At 43.9% G+C, this 12320-nt stretch overlaps 1 protein-coding gene across 1 annotated transcript in view; it reads right to left on the bottom strand.

Annotated features, from left to right (window-relative positions):
• Positions 1–3972: 3972 nt before the first annotated feature.
• The window catches only part of aif1l (allograft inflammatory factor 1-like), a 42631-nt gene continuing 34283 nt past the window's right edge, over positions 3973–12320 (bottom strand). The window contains exon 6 of the mRNA XM_055935964.1: positions 3973–6042. Coding sequence (XP_055791939.1) covers positions 5955–6042 — 88 coding nt within the window. The 3' untranslated portion in view covers positions 3973–5954. The remainder of the gene's footprint in view (positions 6043–12320) is intronic.

The following is a 12320-nucleotide window of genomic DNA, read 5'->3' on the forward strand; positions in this document are numbered from 1 at the left end:
AGGGTAACAGGGAAACATAACAAAATATATAAAATAAAAATATAGATATATTTGTATTACCCTACCAACTAACCCTATACTCATTAAAACCCATCACCTTATTCCACTACTTTAATAACCCTATCTGATCCTACCCCAGGCCAACTGGACACTACCACTCGACACAGGCTGTAACTCTTCTCAAATCTCCTACCCCCAAGGACTTCTCTGCAGCTGCCACCACAACATCTATTTTCTGTGATTGCTATGGAATCTAAGAAGCCAACCTTACTGAAGCATATTTCACTCATTGGCCTATCCCTCTGTGCTGGCACATATCTACTATTCACAGGGATCCTCTCAAAATCCCTCATCCTTGATCCACCCGCTACTTTCTTCACTGCCTTGGCATACGACAACTTCTGCACTACTCTGACTCTAGCTACAAGTCCACTACAGGTTACCTTCCCTGATTCAAGTCCTTTCCCAACCACACTGGAACCACACATGGATCCGGTAAAAGGAAAGGATCCACTTTCTCCAAAAATGTCACTCCTACTGGACCAGATTATTCTGTATCATGTCCATCGATGCCATGCTTGGGCTCCGAGCTCTTCACCCCACCTTCCACCTCATTTAACTCGCCCTCGTCCACTTCCATTTCACCTCCAGAATTCAGTCTGGCACACGACTCACTCTGTTTGCACTTGACACCAATCTCTTCGACACCCCATCTCCACTTTTATCGGGCATCTTGCTCAAATTTAAATCAAACATCTGCTTTCCTCATTCTCTTCAACCTCTTCAACCTCTTCATCATATTTTTCCCACTCCTTTCCTCAGAAATCCACCTTTCTGTGTCCCTGTCCCAATATTCCTCTTCTCCCAACTTTGCTTGCTACCCGCCGGTGGCATCCCGGCGTAACTCCATCTCAAAACGCTCCACCCTGTCTGTCTTTCTCCCCGCGGCATTAGTCAACGATCGTGACTCCTGGCCCCTGCAATGTAGCCGATTGTAAAAATGTTGTTTAAAATCATCGTACAACATATTCGCCCTCATAATTTGAGTGATGATCACTGACCAATAATCAGTCTGACTCATGTGTATACTACTTTTCAGCCACCAGATGACAGTCAAACTCACTGTCTGAGTTGAATAGAAATGTGAAATAGAATCAGTTCAACCATTGTTGTGTGCCCCCCAGTAGATGTTAGCGGGAGCCCTGGAAGGGGGAGTATTTAGCACAGAATAAGGGCTACAGCCACGCCACACAGAAAACCCTCAGGCTGGACTAACAGTGATCGTTTCATGCATCATTTCCTTTCCAAACAGGGGACACGTCCCAAATTGCAACCTATTCCCTACATAGTGCACTACTTTTGACCAGAGCCCTATGGGAATAGGGTGACATTTAGGACATGTAGCCTACTCGAGAGAATGAAGCACAGTTGCTTGTACAGATATTCATCTAGTCAGTACTAGGGAATGGGATTTAATGGAAATCAGCAGCAGACCGATACAAATCCTGGAACTAAATCCCAATCCTGGCTCACTAAATCCCAATCCTGGCTCATCAGAGTCTGTGATTTCTGAGCCCTAGATGAGATTACTGTAACATGATATCTGAATCATCCCACCACCACCCGGTGGTGTCACAATTTAAAGGGATGAATGATGGATGAAGTTGAAATGAAAGCAGAGGAGTGTGAAACAGGGAGAAATCAAAGGCAGAAAATGTACACTGAGTGTACAAAACATTTAGTCAGGGCAGGGACTCTACAAGGTTTCAAAAGTGTTCCACAGTGATGCTGGCCCATGTTGACTCCAATGCTTCCCACAGTTGTGTTAAGTTGGCTGGTGGACCATTCTTGATACACACGGGAAAATGTTGAGTGTGAAAAATCCCAGCAGCGCCGCAAGTTCTTGTCACAAACCGGTGCGCCTGGCACCTACTACCATAACCCGTTCAAAGGCGCTTAAATCTTTTGTCTTGCCAATTCACCCTCTGAATGGCACACATTCACAATCCATGTCTCAATTGTCTCAAGGCTCAAAAATAATTATTTAACCTGTCTCCCCTTTTTCATCTACATTTATTGAAGTGGATTGAACAAGTGACATAAATAAGAGATCACAGCTTTCACCTGGATTCACCTGGTCAGTCTATGTCATGGAAAGAGCAGGTGTCCTTAATGTTTTCTACACCCAGTGTACGTGTGAGGCAATCTTTTCACTGTTTGGAGGAGGAGAGGAGGATCTTTAATCTCAATGCTCTATTCCATCATGCCTAATCGATGTTGTGCTTTGAAGCTCATTAGGACCAACCCCGGATTAGAGACCTCAGAGAGAGAAAAAAGAACGAGTAGAAAGAGAGAAAAGAGAGAGAGAGGGGTTGAAGAGGGAGGGGTGCTGTTGAATGCCTGGATGGATAGAAAGAACCAATAGAAAGAGCAAAGATAACGAGAGGAGGGAGGGGGGGTGTTGGGAGCGCCGGGTGTTACATGATCACCTAACAGCAGGGTACCTGCCACAGGGAATCAGACCAGGCTACAACCAGACAGACAGCATTGATGTTATATTAAATGGTTTGAAGTGTTTCTCTAGTCTGTCTAGACTGGGTCAATCAGCGAAGACCTGTGGCGAAACACTGCTGAAAAAATAGCAGTAGTAGCAATAGACAGTTACCTATGTTATCAATCAGGCTCCGACTCTCACACAGGCCTATAGCATGCAGCTATAAAATGTAGCTGTTGGAGACGTACCTTTTGGAGAATAGATACGGATACTAGGTTACCAACTTTTCCCATTGGATAGCGGTCAGAGAACATGGACAAAGTGAAGCATTTAACACGAGCACCAGGGCTAGAGTCAGCCTGTCGAGTAGTAGGGCATTTTGTTTGAGTGAATGCCAGATGCCAGTCCTAACTTGTAACTCAGTAGGACTTTGTCCGCTGTCGTTGAACAGGCCTCTGGCATTAGTGACAGGTCTTCACATGGAGCACTGATGATTGTTTTAATTACACAAGTGCTTACTGTGCTTATTGTCCCATCAGATTCCCTCCGTAGTGTGCTGTGCTCATTAGTGTATTCCCTCCGTATCGCCTCTAATCTTCCTCCCCGCCATCTCCCCTTCCCCAGCAGGACGTTACTTTCCTAGCACTCCCACACAAACAAATACACACACTGACACACAATATAGTAAGGCTTCGGGGGTTTGTGTGTTTTACAAACCAGTGAACAGTTGGAGAACTCTGTCGCCATGCTTTTGTGAACATGTGGAAAGTGTCCATGTCGAGAAGAGATTTGTTTGCAATGTGCATGTTAATTTGACTTAAGTGGCTGAGCAACTAGGCCTATTGACACATTTAGCTGTGTGTGTGTGTGAAATGCGTTTATAGCCCTTTGTACTTCCATGTGTCTTTGCTGGTAGCTGTGAAAAGGGCTCAGTGTTGTTGCCTGATGTTTTATACATGCCGAAAGGCTCTATAGCCTGAGGTATCTGCGTCTCTATTTCCTCTACTGTATGTGTTATAATCAGACACTGGCAGTGGGCTTCCACCATGGAGCACCAGCTCATTCCCTTAAGGCAATGCATAACATATGAAATAAACATGTATACATGTGTGGAACAGCATTATAGTGCCTGTGATTAAAATGTCTCTACATGAATTACTGTAACATGGAATGTAAATCATAAAGTACACTGTAAATGGGATTAAATTAGGTCTATGGTTTAAAATGAAGCAATAACTGTATATCAAAATGGGTTGAAACACAGTGCCTTAGAATAAACCACATCCACGTACATGCGGATTAAAACACCCTGTGACATAGTGGAATCCTCTCTGTTTCTAGAAGCTACAGCATTAAACCCCTATATCCGTCCGTCTACAGAGCTGGAAAAACTGGAAAGCTGGTTTCAGTGTTTGATTGAACAGTTTCTTCACTCTGTCAAACAACTACTCATACAACAAACTACTCAATAACAAATATGCCGGTGTAACAGAAATAACTTTAATTCCTTTGGTGTTTGCAAAACAAAAAATGTGCATTGTCCGGGTGGTTATATGAAAATACCACTAAAAGACCTCGACCCAACAAGCTGGGAATAAAAATACATAACTGACGTTCTATTAAAAAATGTAAAGCTAATGAATTCAAATACTACGGTTACTATTATATCCCATGTTAAGTGTGAGTTCGAGGAAAAAACGAAAGATAGACAAGCAGCGCTGAGGCACAGATTCGAGAATTTACGTGACAAACAAATGAACCCGGCCTGAGATGGGGAATGACTGAGAAGTAAGAAGAGGAAGAAGTACAGAATAAGACGAGATGAAAAAAAAAAGAACAAGATAATAGCAAAACATAGCAAGATGGAGATATTACCGTTTTGAAATGGGACAGGCTCATCCCACTTTACAAAGACGAGATGGAAATTCGGGAAGTCAAGAGGTGCCACTATGGAGACTAGGATAGTCAGGCCGGGAAATGTGGGACACTGGCATGAGCTGCGTATCTAATATCACTTCATAGATGTATTCAGATCTCCAGTCATTCAATGCAGTATCTGATAGCCTAGACCTAGGGGTACATTACCAAACAAGAAACACCTTACCCTAATATACACATGAATAAACACCTTTAAAACTATCTTACAATAACCTACAACACAACTTAATGGTCTGGTTCAGGAGGGAGAATAAAGGCCAACTCTAAACCTCCTCCACCATCCTCTTCTCTCTGACTTCTATCCACGTGCTACTTTAGGCACTTGGAAAGAATGTGATTTAATCATAATTCATACTAACATGCTGAGAATCTTCTGTGTGTGCACGTGACCTTAAAACCAATCTTTCGTGAATCCTAAACTCAACTCATGAGAACCCATTCACCTCGCACCTTCAGGTTGAGAAAGACGGTGTCGATCTACAACACCGGATCTAGAGTCATATGACACTCTGACCCTTAACCTAATGCCCCCCCCCCCCCCCCCCCCGACCCCCTTCCTAATCCCAACTACAGTAACCCATCTCTAGTCTGAAAGAACGGGGTTGGACCATAATCTCGCAAACCTGACCTAGTGAGACAATGACCAAGCAGAGTCTGCATGGCACTAATCCAACATGTGGGATGATGTTGACAACTGTGTGTAAAGGTGTTAAAAATAACGGTGCTCTTTTTATTACATGTGCTTTAAAATCACCAGCATGCTACTTTAACGCAATTAAAAATATAATATCTGAAAGAGGAACTGGAACATTTGGTGGGGGGGGGGGGTGAAATAGGGGAGAGGGAGGAGTGGAAAATAAGATAAAGGATTTGGGTTAGTTTCCCTAAAACGGGTCACGGCTAACAAGCAGTTTCCCCAAACCTCTAACTACAACTACACTGAATTCATTACATCTGTAAAATGGTTAAATGCTACATTGAAATCATGATAAAACGGGCTTAATGATAAATTCACTAGTATCCATACACAGATTGCTTCATAACATGTGAGTTGTTGACACACAATCTTCTCATTAACACATACATACAAAACGGTCACCTCTGTTAGTTTGATCCCCAGCAAACACAACAACAATTTGCTCATATTCACAAAACGACTCAATTACACAGTTATCGCCAGGGGTTACAAGTGATCACACTAATTAAAAATACTTATTTCTCATCGCCATAATCAATATAAATATATACAGGTATGTACTGGTCATAAAAAAGCTAATCTGCCTTAACATCTTCACAGCAAATATATATAGTTAAGAGAATGCGCCTCCCTCTTTTTTCCCACATGTTTTGAACAGAGGAGGAACCCCTCCCCCTTCTGGGACGCGTGTGCGTCCTGAGGTGGGGAGTTGATAAGGCTATGTACACAAGTCCCTGGCTGAGTGCAGGGGCTTAGGATGGTGAAATGGTCGAGGTCGGGTCCCTCTGACCCTTCTGTATTCTAGAGGCTCTGGATGTCCTGGGTCTATGGCAGGCTGGCTATGTCCCGTTTGGGTGGAGGCCCGTCAGGCTTACAGCTGGCCCCATTAGCCTTGTCCTCGAAGATCATCACCCTGGGGAAAAAAAAAAAAAAAAAAAAAAAAAAAAAAAGATAAAGAAAAAGAAAAAAAAAAAGAAAAAGAAAAAGAAAAAGAAAAAGAAAAAGAAAAAGAAAAAGAAAAAGAAAAAGAAAAAGAAAGAGAAAGAGAAAGAGAAAGAGAGAGAGAGAGAGAGAGAGAGAGAGAGAGAGAGAGAGAGAGAGAGAGAGAGAGAGAGAGAGAGAGAGAGAGAGAGAGAGAGAGAGAGAGAGAGGTCAGTGGTGGACTGCAAAACAAACTCAAAGCTATGGCAGTCTCCCACATATACAATTATCTGAAAGTTCACTCAGTTGAGCAGTGCATTTCAAGGACAGATTCAAGCACTAAGACCAGGGAGGATTTTCCAATGGTTTGCAAAGAAGGGCACCTATTGGTAGATGGGTTAATAAAACAAAACAGACATTGAATATCCCTTTGAGCATGGTGCAGTTATTAATTGCACCTTGGATGGTGTATCAATACACCCAGTCACTACAAAAGATACACGTGCCCTTCCTAACTCAGTTGCCGGAGAAGAAGGAAACCGCTCAGGGATTTCAACATGATGCCAGTGGTGATTTTAAAACAATTATAGAGTTTATTGGCTGTGATATGAGATAACTGAGAATGAATCACCAACACTGTAGTTACTCCACAATACTAACATAGGCCTAAATGACAGAGCGAAAAGAATGAAGCCTGTACAGAATGAAAATATTCCAAAACATGTATCCTGTTTGCAACAAGGCACTAAAGCAGTGGTCACCAACCAATTGATCGTGATCGACTGGTCGATCTTCAAGGCATTCCAAGTCGATCACAAAACATTTCAGTTGAAAAGCCAACGATAAAGGCTTGCGCTCCTTTCTTTCTCCGTGTTATGCTGTTGCAGTAAGTGCACTTTATTCAGAAGCCCTGCGGACCGGGAGATCTGTGGCTAAATCGAGAGCGCCTCCTGCGCTGGCCAATCGGATACCTCAAAGCCTACAGCTTCCAAGACCTAGGCCACAGCAAAGTTTGACACTAGCCTACGTGAAATTTCATGACTTTTAAAACCATGACCAGTACGAGACTGTCAAAGAATACAGCAAAAAGCTGCTGCTTTTATGAGTGAGTTCATGTTTTTATTAAGCACAGTCAACAGTTATTATTCAACACTATTAGAAAACAAACGCATTTCTCCCTACTTCTAGTCGCGTTGCCTCTGCAATGAATAAGTAGTCAAGTGTATCGATAAGTCTGCGTTTTTATTATTATTAGCAGCTCATCGTGTATATTTTAACTTAGAGGAATATTTCACTTTCTCTGGTCCCAGGAACAACATGAATTTGTGCATGACTGAGGCGGATACGGTGCGACTCAAGTTTCGCCATCAGGTGGAAGACGGTGTCCCCTCTCTCTGGTCAGTCTCAACTGATGAAAGTAAGGAAAGAGCAGGGAACATGAGAGGCGGACCCTCTGCTGCTCTCGCCCTCCTCCCGCATAGAGTGATGCCGTGTTCAAAACAACTGGGAACTCGGAAAATCTCAGACTTCTGACTTTAGTGCGTTGAAGACAACCGGGACTCCAAGTTGGAAACTCCGGTTGGAAACCTCCAAGTTGGAAACTCCGGTATGTTTCTAGACCACCGACTTTCCGACCTGAAGATCACTGACGTTTTGATTTGACCTAGTCCCCCCCCCCCCCTAGAGTTCTCAGTTGTCTTGAAAGCACCATTACCATCAGATGCAGGCAGCCTACAACCAGTCCAGTAAAATAATAAAGCTAATTAGTACATTTTATTTCAATTTATGCTCAGCTGTTCATTGTAAGTGCAACACCAACTGATCTATTTTGTTATTAAATCTCAAGTTTTGCAATATACACTGAACAAAAATATAAACACAACATGCAATAAATTGAAACATTTTACATATAAGAAAATCAGTCAATTAAAGAAAAATCATTAGGCCCTTATCTATGGATTTCACTTGACTGGGAATACAGATATGCATCTGTTGGTCACCTAAAAAAAAAAAGTAGGGGCGTGGATCAGAAAACCAGTCAGTATCTGGTGTGACCACCATTTGCCTCATGCAGCGCAACACATGCAGCGCAACACAATCAGGCTGCTGATTGTGGCCTGTGGAATATTGTCCCACTCCTCTTCAATGGCTGTGCAAAGTTGCTAGATATTGGTGGGAACTGGAACACGCTGTCATACACATCGATCCAGTGCATCCCTGTAACGTCCTGACCAGAGTTCTTATGTGTTTTGCTTGTTTAGTGTTGGTCCGGACGTGAGCTGGGTGGGAATTCTATGTTGTGTGTCTAGTTCGTCTGTTTCTGTGTCCAGCCTAATATGGTTCTCAATAAGAGACAGCTGTCAATCGTTGTCCCTGATTGAGAATCATATATAGGTGGCTTGTTTGTGTTGGTGGTTGTTTCCTGTCTCTGTGTTTGTGTTCTGCACCAGATAGGACTGTCTCGGCTTTCACGTTTTGTTATTTGTTAATGTTCACCGTTTATCGTCTGATTAAACATGTTGAACACTAACTGCGCTGCCTTTTGGTCCTCTCCTTCATCCCAGGAAGAAAGCCGTTACAATCCCAAACATGCTCAATCGGTAACATCTGGTGAGTGAGCATGCAGGCCATGAAAGAACTGGGACATTTTCAGCTCCGGGAATTGTGTACAGATACTTGTGACATGGGGCTGTGCATTATCATGCTGAAACATAAGGTGATGGCGGTGGATGAATGGCACGACAATGGGCTCAGGATCTCATCACGGTATCTCGGTGCTTTCAAATGGCCATTGTTAAAATGCAATTGCGTTCATTGTCCGTAGCTTATGCCTGCCCATAAGATAATCCCACCGCCATCATGGTGCACTCTGTTCACAACGCTGACATCTGCAAACTGCTCACCCCACACGACGCCATTCATGCTGTCTGCACGCTACAGCTGAAACCGGGATTCATCCATCGAAGGTAAGCATTTGCCCACTGAAGTTGGTTACGACGCCGAACTGCAGTCAGGTCAAGACCCTGGTTAGGACGACGAGCAAGCAGATGAGCTTCCCTGAGATGGCTTCTGACAGTTTTTGCAGAAATTCTTCGGCTGTGCAAACCGACAGTTGCATCAGCTGTCCAGGTGGCTGGTCTCAGACGATCCTGCAGGCGAATAAGCCAGATGTGGTTTTCCTGGGCTGGTGTGGTTACACGTGATCTAGGGTTGTGAGGCCGGTTGGAAGTACTGCCAAATTCTCTAAAACGACATTGGAGGCAGCTTATGGTAGAGAAATTAACATAAAATTATCTGGCAACAGCTCCTGTAGTTAGCATGCCATATGCATGCTTCCTCAAAACTTGAGACATCTGTGACATTGTGTTCCGTAACAAAACTGCACATTTTAAAATGGCCTTTTATTGACGATTAAAATAACAATTAAAACATTCCCAAACCAGAAACCGTGGATTGATGGCAGCATTCGTGTGAAACTGAAAGCGCGTACCACTGCTTTTAACCAGGGCAAGGTGACCGGAAACATGACCGAATACAAACAGTGTAGCTATTCCCTCCGCAGGGCAATCAAACAAGCTAAGTCCCAGTATAGAGACAAAGTAGAATCGCAATTCAACAGCTCAGACACAAGAGGTATGTGGCAGGGTCTACAGTCAATCACGGATTACAAAAAGAAAACCAGCCCCGTCGCGGACCAGGATGTCTTGCTCCCAGACAGACTAAATCACTTTTTGCTCGCTTTGAGGACAATACTGTGCCACTGACACGGCCCGCTACCAAAACCTGCGGGCTCTCCTTCACTGCAGCCGAGGTGAGTAAAACATTTAAACGTGTTAACCCTCGCAAGGCTGCAGGCCCAGACGGCATTCCCAGCCGCATCCTCAGAGCATGCGCAGACCAGCTGGCTGGTGTGTTTAAGGACATATTCAATCAATCCTTATCCCAGTCTGCTGTTCCCACATGCTTCAAGAGGGCCACCATTGTTCCTGTTCCCAAGAAAGCTAAGGTAACTGAGCTAAACGACTACCGCCCCGTAGCACTCACTTCCGTCATCATGAAGTGCTTTGAGAGACTAGTCAAGGACCATATCACCTCCACCCTACCTGACACCCTAGACCCACTCCAATTTGCTTACCGACCCAATAGGTCCACAGACGACGCAATCGCAACCACACTGCACACTGCCCTAACCCATCTGGACAAGAGGAATACCTATGTGAGAATGCTGTTCATCGACTACAGCTCAGCATTAAACACCATAGTACCCTTCAAACTCGTCATCAAGCTCGAGACCCTGGGTCTCGACCCCGCCCTGTGCAACTGGGTACTGGACTTCCTGACGGGCCGCCCCCAGGTGGTGAGGGTAGGTAACAACATCTCCACCCCGCTGATCCTCAACACTGGGGCCCCACAAGGGTGCGTTCTGAGCCCTCTCCTGTACTCCCACGACTGCGTGGCCATGCACGCCCCCAACTCAATTATCAAGTTTGCGGACAACACTACAGTGGTAGGCTTGATTACCAACAACGACGAGACGGCCTACAGGGAGGAGGTGAGGGCTCTCGAAGTGTGGTGTCAGGAAAATAAACTCACACTCAACATCAACAAAACAAAGGAGATGATTGTGGACGTCAGGAAACAGCAGAGGGAGCACCCCCCTACCCACATCGACGGGACAGTAGTGGAGAAGGTGGAAAGTTTTAAGTTCCTCGGTGTACACATCACGGACAAAATGAATTGGTCCACCCACACAGACAGCGTCAGGAGGCTGAAGAAATTCGGCTTGTCACCAAAAGCACTCACAAACTTCTACAGATGCACAATCGAGAGCATCCTGTCGGGCTGTATCACCGCCTGGTACGGCAACTGCTCCGCCCACAACCGTAAGGCTCTCCAGAGGGTAGTGAGGTCTGCACAACGCATCACCGGGGGCAAACTACCTGCCCTCCAGGACACCTACACCACCCGATGTCACAGGAAGGTCATAAAGATCATCAAGGACAACAACCACCCGAGCCACTGCCTGTTCACCCCGCTATCATCCAGAAGGCGAGGTCAGTACAGGTGCATCAAAGCAGGGACCGAGAGACTGAAAAACAGCTTCTATCTCAAGGCCATCAGACTGTTAAACAGCCACCACTTACATTTAGTGGCCGCTGCCAACATACTGACTCAACTCCAGCCACTTTAATAATGGGAATTGATGGAAATTATGAAAAACTGTATCACTAGCCACTTTAAACAATGCCACTTAATATAATGTTTACATACCCTACATTACTAATCTCATATGTATATACTGTACTGTATATCATCCACTGCATCTTGCCATCTTTATGTAATACATGTATCACTAGCCACTTTAAACAATGCCACTTAATATAATGTTTACATACCCTACATTACTCATCTCATATGTATAGACTGTACACTATACCATCTACTGCATCTTGCCTATGCCGTTCTGTACCATCACTCATTCATATATCTTTATGTACATATTCTTTATCCCTTTACACTTGTGTGTATAAGGTAGTAGTTGTGGAATTGTTAGATTACTTGTTGGTTATTATTGCATTGTCGGAACTAAAAGCACAAGCATTTCGCTACACTCGCATTGACATCTGCTAACCATGTGTATTTGACAAATAAAATTTGATTTGTCCCCTGCACAAGGTGCACCTGTGTAATGATCATGTTGTTTAATCAGCTTCTTGATATGCCTCACCTGTCAGGTGGACGAATTATCTTGGCAAAGGAGAAATGCTCACTAACAGGGATGTAAACAAATTTGTGCACAAAATTTGAAGGAAATAAGCTTTTTGTGCGTATGGAACATTTCTGGAATATTTTATTCAGCTCATGAAACCAACACTTTATATGTTGCATTTATATTTTTTGTTCAGTGTAATATGATCTGAGAAGAACGATATTGTCAGGCCAGGAATATAGCCAATATGCTGTGATAATGTATTAGGCCTACTGCACAAACCCCATTTCTACATAACTGTTTTTATTAGGTTAATGATTAAAAGAAAATATGAGCGGTAGATCTAGGCTTGCTTTCTGACTGCGACGTGATTGGTAACTAAAATAACACTGCAAAAAAAGTCAAGGAGTGTTGTAACGAGTGCGCCGAGAGTCAGGAAGCAAGTTCAAGGAACGTTTTAATAAATAAACGCAACTAAATACAAAAACAAGACACACAAACAACGCACAGACATGACACTGGAATCGAAACAATAACGCCTGGGGAAGGAACCAAAGGGA

Source organism: Salvelinus fontinalis, chromosome 10 (genome assembly GCF_029448725.1).
Source record: "Salvelinus fontinalis isolate EN_2023a chromosome 10, ASM2944872v1, whole genome shotgun sequence".
Lineage (NCBI taxonomy): Eukaryota > Metazoa > Chordata > Actinopteri > Salmoniformes > Salmonidae > Salvelinus > Salvelinus fontinalis.